This window comes from Hylaeus volcanicus, chromosome 4 (assembly GCF_026283585.1).
Source record: "Hylaeus volcanicus isolate JK05 chromosome 4, UHH_iyHylVolc1.0_haploid, whole genome shotgun sequence".
In the NCBI taxonomy this organism is placed as follows: Eukaryota; Metazoa; Arthropoda; class Insecta; order Hymenoptera; family Colletidae; genus Hylaeus; species Hylaeus volcanicus.
This window is the reverse complement of record NC_071979.1, coordinates 26,916,849-26,934,554: the sequence shown is the minus strand read 5'-3', so window position 1 is coordinate 26,934,554 and position 17,706 is coordinate 26,916,849. Positions and strand designations below refer to the sequence as shown.

The window sequence follows — 17,706 nt, the reverse complement described above, 5'->3', positions numbered from 1 at the left end:
ACGTATTTTTACAGGATGCGGGAGAAAATTTGACCTCTAAGCTGTATTCGTCCTAGAACGAAATTCAAATAATTCGAGTGAATGCATAAAACTAGTCCGAGTAACTAGAAAATTTGGAACTTTGTACAAATTTTGTACAAGTTTAAACCACGAGTTAATGAAGTATCTTATCGTTTTACCAAAGTGAAACGCCCACAGCTCTGGGGAGCTTCCACGCAAATCTTGATAGCCACCGTAGATGAGCATTTGACCTCGATGAACCAATGCCGTATGGCCTCTTCGTCCCCTAGGAACTGCACAGCCCCGTTGCGCTCTCACCTTTCTCCACATGTTAGTCTAGGAACAATTAACCGTCATTCGGTACAAGTCCATATGTAAGTCCATTTCGATAAAGTAACAACAGCGGTTTTTCAGTTCATAGATTACGCGAGTTGGGTGACAATAAGCTTGGAAATACTCTAATTCCGACTAGACAGGAGAGGTTTCTGAATGCGACTGGGGTTGGCCAGAACAAAAGGCACAGAAGGACACCAATTTGTCACTCCCTTATTTTGCCGTTTGAATAGGCTCGAGTTTAATGCTCGAGGCACCAGCTGAAGACTTAGAAGGTTTGTACGTTAATGTAACAAAATGACAAGTATTTCTACTTAAACTGGAATTATAAATGTTTACATATAAAGGGACAGAATTAATTTTTACATCTCCCATATGGAGCTATTTACGATTAAATTCATTCAATTTCAGAAAGACTATTCTCCCTCGATTAATCCACATAACAAAAGGTTCTACTCTACAAATATTTACACGTGGGAAATGGTCCATTTTCAATGTTGAGAAAAATTGTCTTGAATTCGCTGGCCGGTCGTATCGAAATACGAGACCTGAATGGAAAGGGTTAATACCATGAACTGGAACGCACGTCGGTGGTTCTTTTGACGCGCGGTGGTTCAATCATGGATCTTTTGCTTAGGCCAGTGAATCTCGGCTAGCCAAGAAGATAGGAGAAAATACGTTGGCTTAGCCGAGGGTCCGCGATCATACACGCAAAGGAGGGAAGATGGAAGGAAGGTTTATAGGCTCCGTTGCAGGGGCGCTGAAAGTAATTACGTAACTTGAAGTACGTGCCTAAAGTTGATAGGTCTGTACAGCCACTTGCGTCTACCCCGTATTACGACATGAGGGGGACGCAGAAGGGTGGAGTAGTGGCTAAATTCGCCATCGACGTTAAAACGCTGTAAAATTAGCGAGAAAACAGTTGTCAGCGACGCCGAATGCACCAATTTTCAAGAATTCATTTTTCCAATTTAATCTTATTTAGGAAACACTCCCGCTTCTAAATCGTATAAGTAGCTTACCGTCCAAATATGTTACTTAAATTGTACGATACTCTATTTTTTAAGATAAACTGTGATTCCGACCGAATTGAAATCAATGTAACGAAGTTGTGTCTGTTCAGTTAGGAAAATATTTTTTTTTTGTTGAAGGGAGGGACCTCCGAAAAGTTTGGAGACCGCTTGATTAAAGGAACAAAGTCGAGCCGAACGAAGCAAGGCAGAGAATATTCAACAGGGTGGAATATATTTTTCCACTTTCGATTCCCCGTAAACGGAAGAGAATTTTAACGAGAAGCACAGAGGGAAGACGAAAGAGTGGAAAGTGAACAGGACACGGGGCGACCCCTCGACGGTTTAACCAATCGGGTTTGCCTGGCGCATTCGTAACGCGGATTTCAATAATACACGGCGAAGACACGAGTAACGGGGAGTATCCCTGGTCTCCGACATGGTCCAACGGATAAAAACAAATGGACCGAACGTAACCATAGCGACACGCAGCATTGGAAAAAAGTTTGGACCCTCCGAAAAAAGGACGAGAAGGATGGATGAGCGTAGTACGTCGATCGTACTTTTTCTGTTAAAGTTTCTTTCATGTGTAATCAACGACGTAAAAGAATCCGTGTAACCTTTGATAATATACATCGAGAGGATTGAACTATTAACATTTTGACGAGGCGGCTCCATTGACGAATGCCAAAGCACGATTTTTGTTCAAAGTACATGAACAACCATTATTACATATTAAATTGGGAAAGTAATCAAAATTTTATCAACATTTATTTATTGAAGAAATCTTGAACAGTAATCAAGGAAATAATTTCCATCATTTTCCAACGAAAAGTCCTTCGATTTTTCATTGAAAAAACTTTTCCAATTCGAAGAAATTCTGCTTACTTTTCGGCCCTCCTAATATAAAATAAGTCTAACACCGCTTAAGAATATTTCTAAACCATTCAAATCATTAAATATCTAACAATAACAACATCTAACATCAAAATAGACTTGTCCCACTTTCGAAATCAACACGGTTCAGTGACGTAACCGCTCGTCATTGTTTCCAGTCAAAAATAGAAAGCTGTGCGCACAAGGTTCTCGACGCGTTTGTTTGTCTATTCCGATGAAAAAATCAATTTTTAACCAAGTCGGCGTGTCACGTGCGCTTGGGCTCCGCACGTTGCCTTTGCCACGGTCCAATGAAAGATTTACTATGCCTATATCGCTATCGTCGGACGCCTCCCTATTCATCGTTTGTAGGTTCTCGCCGCGGCGATACGAGATCGAGAAATCGTTGACGTGAAATTGATATTGCGTTTCGTGCTTACGCCAGGCTATATCAATTTTTAATGGCGTGCAGGTTGAGGGCAGAAGCCCTTGGGAGGATAAGCGCCATTCAGTTTCGAGGGTACGAAAAGGAGGAAAGGGATGTTGACACCAGCTGTTGCCAAAAATTACACGACGTAGTCGAATAGTTCGCGAAGGATCGGAGAACGCTGTTGAATATTTAATGCAATTTCATCCGCGTCTTATAAGTCGTTACTTCGTCCACCTATCGCCCTTTTCGCAAGAAGACCATACTCCATCTTCTTCATCTATTGGATTGTCCAGCAAGTTCGTGCCAATTTTTAAGAAAAATTGCCAAGAAGTTTGCCCAAGAAATCACTTGGAGATCTCAAATGTCCCACGACGTCACAAATATCATACTCTGCATCAGTGATAGTAATAATAATAATAATAATAATAATAATAATTGGTGCTCGAATCGCATTATTTCGATCCAAATCGGCATAGAACGCAATCGCATGATCGAGTCACGTTCATAGTTCTTCTATTCTCGACTAGACGAGCTTCGTGATCGGCCCGGATAAATTTATTAAACCAATCGAGCAAGTGGACGATATCGTAGCAAGGATCTGGAAGAAATAAAAGATTTTCGAGACGACCAATTGCTATTTCCACAAATTCATTAAACCAATTGGGCAAGTGGACGATACTGCGGCAAGGATCTGGAAGATATCGAAGATTTTTAAGGCGACCATGTTTTCCACAAAATTAAACTAATCGAGCAAGTGAGCGATATCATGGTAAGAATCTGGAAGATATTAGAGACTTCGAGACGACCAATTACGTTCTTCAGCAAGACGTTACGCGTGCTCTCGGAGAGAGTCGCACGTGGTATAGAGAAGCGTAAGCGCCAAGGACCGTGCTGTCGGCCGTGATTTTCCTTTTGATTTTTGTAAGCGTGGTTCGACTTATACAGTCACATTTATCATAAAGAAGATACGTTGTTCGTTCACAATTCCGTGTTTTTAAGCACAACGACGCGCTTGGGGATTCAGCGAATCGTCGACTGTCGTAAACGCGTTGGAGTGCCTCGTTCTCGATGCGCGGCTTCGATAGCTGATGGCAGTTCATCGTTCCTGACAGTGACAAATTATACCACCTGCAGCGAGTCATTGCTTCCGGTTTCATGGATATTACGATGACGTGACAGGATCGTCGTGCCATTAATCAACGGATATCAGACTGGAACTGCATAAAATTTGCCCTGAAACTAAAACGAGTTTCGATAACTTTTTAATCCCGTTTGTAATTTAATTCATGGGTACAGTAACGGTATAAAACTTTTCTCTTGACAAAGAAGAAGAACAAACTGGAGAACACCGTTAGAAGAACGGTTACTTCTGGATCGGACTAACAAATATTTATGCAATATCATCGTCAGCCTGAAACCGTGCTCGAATTAAGGAATTCCTGGATTCTGGGATGCGAATCAAGTTGCAGTCGCCATGATTTACCAGACAATGAATTTACAGGGACTGCTTCGACCTCTTTCCTGACACCGCTCCCGTGTTCCTTGATAACGATCTCGTAGTGGGTGTCGTATCTCGCAGAGGAAACTTTTAATGATCTTACTCGTTCTGCAGGGGTGCCGTACACGCAGGGGTCGCCATTGAAGACGAAGGAGCGAGAGGCGAAAGAATCGCACCCTCGGGAAACCGCTAAATCAATAGGAACGTCATCGGGTACAAGCAGTTTTACACGGGAACATCCGTTCACCCTCGCGTTCGTTCTGACGTGTAGGAGAGGGCTGAGTTTCAGGAACCGGTGGCACGCAACGAGGGACAACTACGAGGAGACCGCCATCGAGCAATTGCGTTTGTTCTGCCGTTGTTCTCCGTGAAGTGGCGAGGACTCCTTGGAGGAGATAATAAGCGCGACGTGAAACGAGCAACGGGAACATCGCTCTTCTGTCCTACGTTGTAAGAGGTCTTGGTTGGATCCCAGCCCTTTTCGTCGATTGCGGATACGGATTGCGAAACTCTTAGGAATGCGTTCATACCAAGGGGTCTGTTTGGTCACCCTCTGCGAAACGGGAATTATAGGAACATCTGTCTACGTCCTACGAGCGAATTTCGCAGTAACGAGTTTAAACGAAAAGCGCCGGAGCAAGATATTGTCAATCAGGGCCGATACAGCCCTCCGTCTCGTTCGCCGAATTGGGGGATGATGCGTCCCTACCAGGGCCAAATACCTCCGGGCTATATGATCCAGCTCGAAACCAAATCGAATCGCGTAAATTTAATTAAACGAAACTAAATCTCGGCAACTGATTTAACCGGCACCAAATTCTTGGACGGCTAGGAATCATATTCTCGACTTATATTTGCGTGTAGAATCACCGCCTTTCTGATTGTACCACCAGTTACGGGACACCCTGTACAACAAAAATGTACGGTGTTGCGTCTCTTGCGTGGGAGAAAGCCCGAGAGTAACGGCTGCGGCATCGCGCGTAATCTTCTTTCAAAGGGGTGGAATCCGGTACGCCCGAGGGCGATACGTTACCTTGACATTGTAAACCCAGAGTGGCGTTTCCGTGCCTGCGGAAAATCCGAGTTCTCCCCCGAAAACGTAAAGGCAATCCTTGTAAGCCACAGCGCTGTGCTCCTGAAGTGCTGGCGGTCTCTCTCCCCCAGGATGCAATTCCTCCCATTTGCTCTCGGCTGGAAAGGAAAAATACAGAAAGGGTTAACGCGCGGGCTCGTTATTCCAAACGTTTTCATACGCCAGACCCCGGTGTCTCTTCGCAACGAGGTGGATAAACAAGATTTACGCGACCGCGCTTTTGCTGCGTTTCGCGCGAGGGGAAGACGAAACCGACCTCCGTTGGTCGGGAGAAAAAAAAATAAAAAGCGGCGAAAAGAAGAAACAACAAACACGCTCGCCATATCGGCCTCCGGCGTGTATGCATAATTCAGTTTCATTTTTATGCACGCGGTCATGCCGCGTTTTAATTGCCTCCTTCCACTGCAACCAGACACATATAAGTACGCTCGGCTGTTCCAGTTTTAGCGAGTGTAAAGAATGCTGTCGCCACTTAACGTCGTAAACGATAACGTTCTAGCACGTAGAAATTCGCGATGCGGAGTACACGCATCCAGGAGTACTTTGTTGGAACGTGCGACAGTGTTATTCTATTCATTTGCAAGTCGACGGTTTAATCCGAACGGAGCAATGTTTCTTTAGTAAAGTAGAACCTCGATTATCGCAGGAATATTAAGGTGGCAATTCAAATTTTTAGACCAGAGCGGTCTAATATAAACAAAATCAATCCGGAGCACCACACAAACATATGCTGTGAATACAAGGTGGATAGCTTCAGACCTAACTCGGATGAAGAATTGAAATTGAATTTTTAAAAATGTGCGAATAGTCGAGGACCGCCTCTACATTCTCAGGTAATTTCTGTAGTCGTAAATAGACTGGAAATTTTATCCATTCAACATTTACAATGGCATGGCAGATAAGTAAAACGAATTCCGTTTTGAGAATAGAATTATTCATTTGTTTCTATTCCAACAGATCGAATCGACAATAAACTACAGAAACCAGATATAGGAGAAAGGAATCCCGAGCCCGCTGGGAAACGAAAAACCTTTTTCGACACGCTAAATCACACTTTCACCCGCCCTTGCAATCTGGTGGTCCGAAATAAATCTTCGAAGTACTCGTCGGGTCTTCTTGGGAACAGAGCCGAAAATAGAGACGATGGATACAAGAGGGTGGATTCGAAGGCTTTAAATCTAAGCAGTGCCAAGGACTCATGAGAAAAGAACGAAACGTTAACGAAAAAGGTTCGCGGATTAGAGCTTTCGGTATTAAAACATAAATACACGTAACAGTTTCCAGCATCGATGAATCCGAGTCCTTCCAGCGTTAAGTTAACGCTTCAAGGGGAATATTAAAGCTCGCTTCTTCCCTTTACTGCAAACGCTTAACAAGACGGGTATTCTTTGCCCTTCGGAAGTTTTAGGCGAAGAGAAAGGGGACGCTCCCCTAATCTGGCCGAGCAAAGAAAGGCAAAAGAAATCAGCGAGGCACGAAGTTACATTACGCGAATAAAAGAAGGGCAAGACTTCCGCGATCAATGCCAAAGGAAGCATTTCTTATTTAATCTTCGATTCGTAACCTTCGCGGTGCCGAGGATGCAATCAGGAAAAAATATGAGACTATCTATACCAAGGGCACCATTTTCCAGGAACGAAAGAAGAATCTGCTTCCGAGCAGCGGTTACGAGTAAATTAAAAAATCAATTAATAAGAAGCTCCTGGGAGCCTCTTCTCCGTGAGGACTTTGAATCCTCGTTAGTCTCATGATGAATCCACCCTTGCCTATATGGATCACAAAAGACTCCACCCTCCAGGAGTTATACGTTGATATCAGCAAGATAGAAAACGATTTCGCGGCGGAGCTTCCCGACATCCGGCGGACCTGTCCGCGTTTGGCCATTAAATATCCAAGTTCCAGCTTCGTACTGGAACGTGCCCGCGAACAAAGCCTATGAAATTTACGTAAGAGCCATAACGCGCTGGTTGAAGTAGCATCGGGCCTCGTAGACCTGCACTAGAGATGCCCGACATTGATTACGTACACGTGTCGTATCTAGTTGGCTACGAAGCAATGCGCCCTTTTGTCTAAAAGTGCTGTTCGCAGGGTAAAACTGCGATGGCTTTGATGAAAAAGAAAAAAGATCGCCACGAAGCCGGGACGAACGTGACTCGCGCGCGATTGAACCACTTCAAATATCTACCGGGAGCGCGTTAAATAATTCTCCGAACCTGAGCAAAAATATTATCTCTCGCGGATACAATAATACATCGGAAGTATCGATATGAAACTGATGTATGTAGAAATGGTAAGGTACGAAGAAATGAGAAATGGTGAATAGGATGTATTTGAGAATATAAAATCGAAAAAAGTATAAGAAGACTGACCCAACGTATCCGCACGCACGACCGTTGCATCGAAAAGGTAAAGGACTCTCTCGCATGCCCTTCAACAGCTCGCATGGAAACAAACGAGAACGCGACACGACGTCTCGCGAAACCGCCCGACAAATGTCGAACACATGGATCATTCTACCGATCGAAACAACATCTCTTCATGTACGGTTACTGTATAACGCGCTACAAATGAAGCAAAGCAAACCTAAGTAATTATTACGTGACTGTTTTTATTGCTGAGTTGTAAACGCTTGATTACGCCTATCGAGCTTGTTTATACTTTCGCGTGGTGTTAAATCGCTCTTCGAGCGTGGCGACAATGGATACAGATGGGACTTCTGAACCCACGATGGAGACTGATTTAATGAAGGAAGACTTTAGCGCGAAGCGAGCCCCTCGAAATCCCCACTGGCTGAAAACGAGGGTGAAACAAAAACGTTCAAAGATGGAGCACTCTCGTGGTTCTTCGAGTTATCACAATATTTTTGCAAGATCAAGTATCGACAGTGCTATGCTTTTAAAACATGCCAACGGCCCCTCCGGCTAGTATTTGCCCCCAGGAGACAAGCCGCCGCCGCGATCCAACCCCTTCGATGCTGCTTTAATATTCACCCGAACCCGCTGTCGAACAATCCCCTCTGATTAATAGAGACTCCCATGGACGTTCCATCGACCAGCGTCGATTCTCTTGCGTTCCGTACTCGTCGTACTTTACGCTAACGCGCGTTGCTGCATAATACCCATAGAATGTAAGTTAACCCTCGAGTGCATGAATTTCATTTTACTGATTATACGTCTGTTAATTAATATTCTTTTTTCATAAGGCTCTCGTGACTAGGCTGCGGATTTTCTGAATTTATGAGATGGAATTTATGGAATTAATGGAAAATATATAACAAATATTTAAACGCTTTCATCTCTAGACGAAAAGAAAATGGCGATTCGCCAGGCAACGGGCTCTTTGAAGTATTTCGTCAAAGTTTACGAGCACGACGATGCACAGGAAAAAAACAAAGAATGCGCTTATCGAGGATTATTTGGTTCGAATAGCTGGCCGCTTTGATCTCGGCCAAGTTTCGATCATCCGACTGGCAGCACTCTGAACGTATTCCCAGTAGACCCGAGTGGCCAATATTGGAATCGCCCAATGAGTTCGCGCGACTAGGTTGAATGCGGGTTGAATTTCAAAACTCCCAAAAACTCCGCTTTTGCATAATGCGTCACGGTACAAATAATTACTGGTTTCGAGACGAGTCAAGATTCCCTATTCTTGCCCAGAGTCTTGGTAAATAAAATAGACGACGTTTTAAACAATTTTGAAGCAGCTCGGAAAGCGGTCGTTTTGAGAAATTTAAGCTCGAGCAACCCCTTTGAAACCACGTTTACCAGATGCGGAAATTGTTGATTATCGTGACATGGATGCAATTATTTCGATACGTCTGACCTCCGTGGAAACAGTCGTAATTATGGAGTACATCCTGGCGGATTTAGTTGATATACGTGGGCTTTAATAACGGCGTATTATTGATCAGACCGAACCCCGTTTAAATTCCGTCGCGCACCCCTCGTTCACGGAGCGAGACGATGGGGTGCGTTGGTCAGAGATGTTGTTCGCGTACCGTGCTTTCGGTACCCAGACATCGAGTATTAATACCCCCTATAATTACAAGGATCCGCCCCATCCGCGAATTTCACTTTCCCTTTCGCCGCTTCTAATCCCGTCGTTTGGCTTCTAAAGCGCGCCCGTAACCGTTCGGTTGCTCCGCGACGGAGGAATTAAAGGCGTTTGTAATAATTATCACTTACCCAGGCTGTATCGCCAGAGATCTTTGAGGGGAAGATTGCCGTTTCGTCCTCCGAGGAGATATACGTGACCGGCGAGCAAAGTGGCGCTGTGCTTGCTCCTGGAAGGTGGCGCGGGCCCATTTTCAGTGCCAGCCGCGGTTACCGAGCTCCACATTTTCCTCCTGCGGCAAACCGTTCGTGAGTTAGTTCCAGCGACCGTGTCGACGTTACGGGAATTCCTGTGATTTTTTCACGGACTTCCGGTTTCACGAGAGAATGATTTTTTAAATATTGCCGGATTTTAGATAGGAAACACGCCTGTACATTAATGACCAGCGTAGGATGACTTTTGATCGTTAACTGAAGGAGATACGTACTTTAGAGGCGATCAGTAAAATAACTTTAAAAATTATGGAAAGGAGAACGAACTCTATTCTTAGACTTTAAATTATGCAAAACGAAGGTATCTTCGTCTTATGTCTTCTACATGGACAATTTTTGATCGACCGTACGTTGAATGTATTTATTACAAGTACGCGCATAAAAGAGGTACTTGAAAGCTTCGAATATCTGAAATTCGTGTAACATAGTTTTTATTTCATCAAGTAACAGATGCATTTCTATTTATAAAATACTTCCTAAATGTATAACCAGATCCTCTTCGTTTATTATTGACATTCTGGAATCCTGATGCGAACGTGTTAATTCTTTAGATTTATTAAACAACCAGGTGAGAATGTCATAAATAGAAAACAGAATCCTTAATTCAGAAATTTATTTTGCTCTTTTATTTATAGTAAAGACGCGATCGCCAATTACTGGAAAAGCGAGACGTCGACGAAGTAGCAATCTAGTAGCAGATGTCAAGACGCCGTCCAATGAAATTACGTAATCCCATTACGTCGGTAACTATCCAAGGATCCCGACGATCGAACAGCAATCTAACGGACGCATTTAACGGATGATTAGGAATTTCGATTCGCCGTGGTTTTTAATCGAGAAAGATATCTTTCGGCAAATGGTATCTAACGAGGCTTCGGCAAACTGCACGCGATCGATAGAAGAGTGGTGGGCAAATAAAACGTCTGCTGCCTTCTGCTACCCACAACGACTGTACATGTTTGCCGGCTTGCGGATGAACGTCCGTCTAAGTGGAAGGATCCCACGTTTTTCGTTAGGAGGGTGCATAATGCGAAACTAAATATTTAGCGACTCGACGCTCGCAATTGATAGATGTACTCGTTCGCTCGCTGCGCAAATAAACGTCCTCTTCGTTATTTTCTCTGCGTGTACAAACGAAACCATTGAATCACGTGGATTTAACTGCTTACTCATGCAAAATATATTCAAAATATATGCAAAATGAACAAGTAAATAAATGGTGTCTCTGACTGTTAAATTTTGAGTTACGGAGTATTCTATAAGAAGAGTTCGACAGAAGGTTGCATTAGCTCAGTTTGCAATTAAAGCTACCGAAGCCCAAGAACGGCTATAACAGAAGTTGAACGGGACACGCGTTTATATGAATTTTTTTCTATTGTTTTCACGCCCTTAATTCGCAGCTGAAGTGGGTCACAGATGTTACAATACGCCCTGTATATAAGGCGCTAAAAGGTAACACAAGGCGCGACGTATGCGACCGTGCTCGCATTTCAAAAATAGGTGCGAGTACCGGAGGGCTAAGGCAAGAAGAAAAGTGGATTCGTTGCAAGCAGGGTAGCGGCTCGGTTGACGCAACGAAGATAAAATGCAGGGGCGAATGAAATTGTTGCGAGACGGCACACCGTTCCCTTACCGAAGTTTGAATTCTTCTATTCCAGCGTTTTAGAAAAATCGATTCTTTTGGTACATTTCCTGGCGGATGATGTTTAGCGTAGCAAGTAATGCAGAAGCCTGCAACTCCGCCGGATCCGGGTTCGAATCCCGGCGAATAAGGTTCGCTTCTAAATACACATTTTCTTCTAGTCTACAGTGATACAAACACCCCATTAAAAGAATTCTTTCAAATCGATGAAAATAATTCAACTATAAGCTTTATCCCGTTTTCTTAAAAGAAGTATTCCTTCCTTTGCAGTCACCTTAAATAATTTCTGTTTGATAGAATCCCCTGGATGGCCCAGTTCTCCTGTATCGATACCGGGATACTCTCTGAAGTGCCTCCTGCTTTGCCATAAACTTACCAACGGCTGACCACGTCGGACCACTCGAGATTCAATTACCATAGCTCCGAAATCGAGTTTCGGGTAAACGAATGCACCCTCACGCACCCCAAACAGGCGTACGCAAATACGGTTGGCGAGGCAATACGTTCGCCAGCAGACGCGGCCTGTACAAATGGGATTTCCCGCGGTGGCACGGTTGCTCGTTGTGTGGAAAGAAACGCGTAGAAGGGAAATCGACGATGGCGCGAGGGATAGTAACGAACGAACACCCTCACGTTTCGCTGTTCGGAGTAGAGGCTGAAAATTTTCGATTCGCGATGGGCGTTTTCTCTTCTTCGAGAATCCAAAGCCCTTGGAATTTAATCCTGAGACGACTATTTGTATCGCTTTGTTTCCTTGGGTCTAACGTGAACACCATTGGGTAGTTAAAGACGCCTGAGGTTCAAACAGAAACTTTTGACACCAGGTGATTTCTGCAAGCCGTCGACAAGAAAGCGAGAAATATGAATAGAGGACGCGATTTTCGAACCGCGACGCGGCGGGACCTTTAGAAATTCGTAGAAAGGAATGCAACGCGGAAACCGCGCGAATAAAATGCTACCGAGCAGTGTTTCTCAAACGTCTTTGTCTCCTGGCACCCTTCTCAGTTTTATTTATCGCAGTGGCTTTCATTATTTTGCGCAGTGATTGCAGGTCGATGCAAAACTGATTTCTTTTTTTGTACTTTCCGAGGTTACTATTTAATTTTGTAATTTTCTATACAAAGATAGAAAAGAATCAGAAACATTGTAAGTTCTTCCATTATTGTACACTTCGTACCGAACTTAATGTGACACTTCTAAGTTAACAACTAGAAAACGAAATTATTTTTAGATCGACCTAGTATTTCAGAGTTTTTGTTCCTAAAAATTTGTCATCGGTACCAGGAAGAGGACGTTTGAGAAGCACTGGCGTCGAGCTTTATAGAAAACACACCGCGCAAAGGGTGTAATTCTAAAGAGTCGATTCATCGTAGCCGTTGCACGTAACAACGCGATAGTCGTTAATTTACCACACCCGGTAATTGGATGATGAACAACGCGCGTATCGGCCCTGTCAGGGTTTCCGCGTTGCAACTATCGCGACACGCAAGCTAAATCACAACGTTCGTTTTTGTTGCTCGAGGGAACTACGACAGATCGAACTGTTACGGAACAAATTACTTTCTGGCCATCGAGATCGGGAATAACTCGATGCCAATGATAGGGAAAATTTGATTCGAGTAAATAAACACCAACTGAAACGTATGGTCTTTTTCAGGAGAAGGAGCGACGAAGTTATTTATAAAAAATAATGTACACAGAAATATACCATGAAAAAGAAAAGAAAGAAGAGTATTGAAAGCGACCGCGACCGGCGAGAGCTGGGAGAACGCGGGGGCCGACAAAGGGCCGATCGAATTCTATAAACAAAAGGTGGTGATTCCAACAGTCGCCACCATAGCGACAAGGCAGTCTGCAGCAATCTGGTTCAGTTTTGTTTCGGATCCCCGAACGTTAAGACGCGTACGGTTTATTCGAAGATCGTTGAAGACTGGTGTAAATTATTTTAGCTGGGAAGTATGCAGATCCACATATGAGAAGGAAAATAAGAAAAACAATTTGAGCTACAGGTATAGACGATTGAATATGAAGGGACAGAATTAATTTCTCTCTCTTTTTCCCCTCGTTCATTTTTCATTAACGCTTCGGTAATATGCAATATTATATTTCTATTTATAATTCTATCTATGTATAAATTCCCTATTGGTCGGAAGGTTGCAAAAAAACGTAAATGGACAGACACGCAGATACGTTATAGCCTTGCGTAAGCAATGCTGACCGTAATATATGGAAATCTTATAAATCCCCCCCCACGAAGATACATGAAAAGAGGATGAAAGAAACAGCCGCCACGGAATCTGTAAAGGAGCATCGCGAGAATAGTGGATTCCCCGGTTTGAAAGTAGACGAAATATCGTACTATCGGCGGACTCTAAACACGCCATGCATTATGGATCGCCCTGGATGATCGTTCGTCCAGGAAACAGCACCCCTGACTACCGACATATTAGAAGACCATGCGATAACGTGCCCCGACAGTTTTGATATATCGTAGATCGTTGCGTGAATTCGAATACGGAAACGAAAAGTGTAAAACGACACGAACGCAGACGACCACACTTTGTCAGTCTCGGTACGACCATTTCTTATTAACGAGTTCACTCTTGGATTTAAGCCATCGCCAGAATGTTAAATCTGGGTACTCAAGATGGTATAATAATAATTATATGGCGATTTTTATGTTATTCTTAAGGTTGGTGATGTTTGCAAATATTTAAACTATTTCTTTGCTTCGACTGCAGATATTTGGAAAACAGCATTGAAACCTCGTTTAACTAAATATAAATTTGGCAATGCTATAATTAAAATTTTACTTTCCATCCGTAGCAGTTAACACGTTGGTCGCCACGTCACCCAGAAATGGGTGATAGACCTTGTCATTAAGGAACTAATAAAATTAATTTCAAAGATGAGACAATAATGAAAATAAATCTGGACAGGATTCGTAAATTTGACGACGTTAAAAAATTAAATACTATAACAGATGTTAAGCTATCCAATTTTTACGTAGTTTAGACAAAATTTTAACTTTATCGAAATTTTTACGAGTTTTAGCTTAGCAGCCAACGTGTTGAAATATAGTATATAATATATTTTTAAAGCGACCATCATCCACTTCAAGGCGTGAATCTTTCATTTTGGGGCAATATCGCCACGTTGAAAAACAATGACCTAGACCATGTAATAATATGCCTTTATCGTTCAGGAAGAACGTACTCTGTGCCAGGTTCTTGTGTTCGCCACTTCGTTGTAACCTGCATTTTCTTCCGCCTTGTCGAATGATCGTTAAGGGAGTCTGAACCAGGGAACAGAGAACGCGCGAAAAAGCACGGTAGTCGACGCTACGTTAGCTTTCGTCGCTTTCGACGTCCACCGCTCCGGAAGCATTCGAAAGCCGGAGATTTTTTAATCTCTTACGTCTCGCATCGGCAGCGCGTTTCGCGCCCGCTTGAATCTTAACAGAAACGACAACGGCACGAGTAATATTTCGTTCTTAGTCGCGAGGCTCTTCTAGGTCCTTCATTTTTCGCTCTGAAACCATTGACGAGAGTCGAGCGCGAGCGAAATGTTGCGCGTTTCCTTTCTCCCTGGCTGGGTCACGTGTTTTTCTCGCGCATTCTACCTTTTCAGTGGATGTAGCTTACAGCTGTGACGTGTTTCGATTGTTAACTTCGCTTGGTCTCGGAAAAAGATCATACTGTGACCTGGTGTATTTATTACAAATTGTTTTCTAAAAGGAGCTTTAGAATTTTTTTTTTTTTTTTTTTTGTTAATCTACACACAATGCATATCAGATCGCTTGTCTTGTTTGGACTCCCGTAGTTCTAACACTCCCTTAGTGCCTTCTTTACTTCAGGAATTTTTTTCTCGTAAACAATGAAAGTTGCCTCTATACGTTATTCGAGGAAGTATGTTTCATTTTGACCGAGGAATTGAAAAATAATTTTTATAAACGAGTCTTATTGCCTTACGAATTCTTAAAAAAATATTTCTTTAATTTAAAAAAGATCAAGCTTTCACTTTAAAGAAAAACTTTCTACATATTTTTTGCAGGGTTGCATGAGATCTACGAGGAAATAGAATTTCAATCAAAAAATTCTCGAGCAACGTCGATAATTATTAATTTGTCCGTTCGAAGACAGTGGTCCCTCGACGGGTTAACCACTCGATGCAGAAGCGAAAACAGCGGCTCGTCCACGTGGACCGAGGAACGTGGACGTCGACGGGTGCTCGAGTGCTACTTATCGTCCGCATCGAGCCGAGTGAAGATGTTAGGAGACCGTGCCGACTCGATGAATTTTACCCATGCAGAGTTCCCAAAGCTTCTCTCCTTTCCTCGAGTATTGTTTTACCGAAGCAATATCCCTTCGCTGGCTGGCCCTTGAGCACTCCGCGGGGGAAGCGTTTTCTTCCTCTCAACCCCTGACGGAACTCTCAGTTCTGGCGCGCTATCGACCGGTCGCCGGCAATTTCATTTTTTCCCAGGTTCGATACCCCGCGAACGCGAGCGTAAAGATTCGACTAGATTTTCATCCGCAGACTCCCTTTCCGCCCCAAAGGCGGAGGGAGGCTTCTCCGAAGGGCTGAGTGGAAACCATTCTCTCTCTCTCTCTCTCTCTCTCTCTCTCTCTCTCTCTCTCTCTCTTTGCTTAATTCGAGTCGCGAGGGGATGCTAGCAGCTTCCGAAAAGGGAACGTAGTCAGACAATTTCCTCCATCGCGTCGACACTCGCACTTCTCTTGATTTCTGTATGGCACGATGTTCCTTTCGCTGTTGTCACTCGTCGTTTGTCCAGGGATCTCCCCTTATAGAGTTGCTCGACGCGTTTCCGGCACATTGATCTTTTCGGTACGGAGTCGATGACCTTTAGACACCAACGGGTACGAATATTAACTTTCGACTTTTGTTTTTCACGAAAGAATAGAGACCCCCTTTCTCGACGTGGTCATTGAGGTCGACTCTCTGGTGTTCAAGGGAGGATGCTGAATTAGGAGGGCTGAAACACAGCTTAAAACAGTGACCTTTTGTACGACCTTTCGCGGAAAGATCATTAACGCATTCCCACGTCGGGGGATCGAGACTGACTCTCATTACGGCGGATGCGCATGCAAAGAACCACTTTTCGCGGTACACCTAGCTCGTGTGATCTTTCTCCGTTCTTTTTTCCCTCGGCCTTCTTCCGCGTTTTTCTTCCAAAGTCGCCTAAAAGTCATCCATCGCGCGGAACGCTGATACGTCTCGGCGAAAAGGGAAAGCTTGCATATCTCGTCGATCTTCTGTTTTTCTTTCCGTCGAAACGAAAGAAAGCGTTGCAGATTGGACCGGTGCTCGCCCAAGCAGCTTGGAAAACCACGTCCTGGTATGGACGATTATCGCATAATTACGAGACATTTCTCCCCTCGTCATCGGTTCATCATTTAACTCTCTGGGATTAGGTGGCTCTTGTCTTTGGCTTAAGTTTTTATACGCGATGGTAAATTAAAGTATGTATTTTATGTATATAATCGTGCATTCGTACAGGGTCATGAATATTTTTGTATATTTACATTTCTGATGAATGCATAAATATCTGCGGTCTAATCACGAGTTAGTAAATCACCAATTGTTTTGTTTACTTTCAAACTTTCACCATTGCGAAGAGAAATGGGTGCCGATTCTGGATAGTTTCGTGTTAATATTTTGACCGAAAATTGTCTAACAAAAAGAAAAAGAAACGTCTCATGTCCCCGGTGTGGTGCAACCCTTTAAGACTTGAAACGTCCCTACCAGTCGTCGCTTGTTTTGAACGACGCCCACTAGAAACCCTCCGTATATCGTGTCACTAGTGTCACTTGCGGTGGGATTCCTGGACCCCCGTAACCGCGGTACGTCCTCGTTTCACGTAAACTCGCGCAAACGGGGCCCTAGAAAATTCCAACCCGTCGAACTTCCTCCGTTGGCCAGCCAGCGCGTGAATCTTTAAACGGACGTTCGATTTCTCCGTTCCAAGCACCGTCGACGGTGTGCGTGCCGTGTCGTACAGACGTAACGTGGAACGAAACCTTAAAATAATAATCGGCCGGATAGGATGCGACGATAATCCTTGTTTCTCGATGCTCGGTGTACCGGTGCCCCTGAGCGGGGTATTAGGCCGACGTAGGTTTCTATAAATGAAATTAATGCGAGGAGAACGTGAACCGCGGTCGCGATCGCCGACGGATTCGACGGCGACTGTTGACGAGGCAGAAAACAGCGCCGACGCCGGCGGAAATTATTTCAAGTGGGAAACACGTTCGCCGGTGCCGCGAGTCAAACGCACGCGTCGGGTGAACGACCTTCGGTTGCGAGAATCATTCTAAGACGCTGGCTGCGCGAAGAAGGCCACGATTCCTCCGCGACGTTTCTCGGTATTGACCTTTCCACTGCAAAATACGGTATACCAACTTCTCCGAAAATCAATTGTGATTCATTATTGAAATTAAGTATAGCGCGACCCGTATCAACGCTCCCTGCAACTAAC

General features: G+C 43.9%; 1 protein-coding gene and 1 long non-coding RNA gene across 4 annotated transcripts in view; one reads left to right on the top strand and one right to left on the bottom strand.

Annotated features, from left to right (window-relative positions):
• The window catches only part of LOC128874570 (uncharacterized), a 27,046-nt gene extending 9,419 nt beyond the window's left edge, over positions 1–17,627 (top strand). The window contains exons 7-15 of the long non-coding RNA XR_008456669.1: positions 15–330; positions 415–608; positions 745–1,340; positions 1,485–1,958; positions 10,058–10,133; positions 10,201–11,338; positions 11,505–12,031; positions 12,865–13,216; positions 13,361–17,627. This is a non-coding gene — a long non-coding RNA (uncharacterized LOC128874570). The remainder of the gene's footprint in view (positions 1–14; positions 331–414; positions 609–744; positions 1,341–1,484; positions 1,959–10,057; positions 10,134–10,200; positions 11,339–11,504; positions 12,032–12,864; positions 13,217–13,360) is intronic.
• LOC128874557 (uncharacterized) overlaps positions 1–17,706 on the bottom strand; it is a 27,817-nt gene that overhangs the window by 9,186 nt on the left and 925 nt on the right. For 2 of the 3 annotated variants that reach the window (XM_054119391.1, XM_054119393.1), the window contains exons 1-3: positions 9,425–10,127; positions 5,181–5,338; positions 180–336 (exon numbers count right to left, since the gene is read on the bottom strand). In XM_054119391.1, the coding sequence (XP_053975366.1) occupies positions 180–336; positions 5,181–5,338; positions 9,425–9,578 (469 nt within the window). In that variant the 5' untranslated portion in view covers positions 9,579–10,127. Of the gene's footprint in view, positions 1–179; positions 337–5,180; positions 5,339–9,424; positions 10,128–17,706 lie in introns of those variants that run through there. The other variant, XM_054119392.1, reaches the window with a different exon arrangement.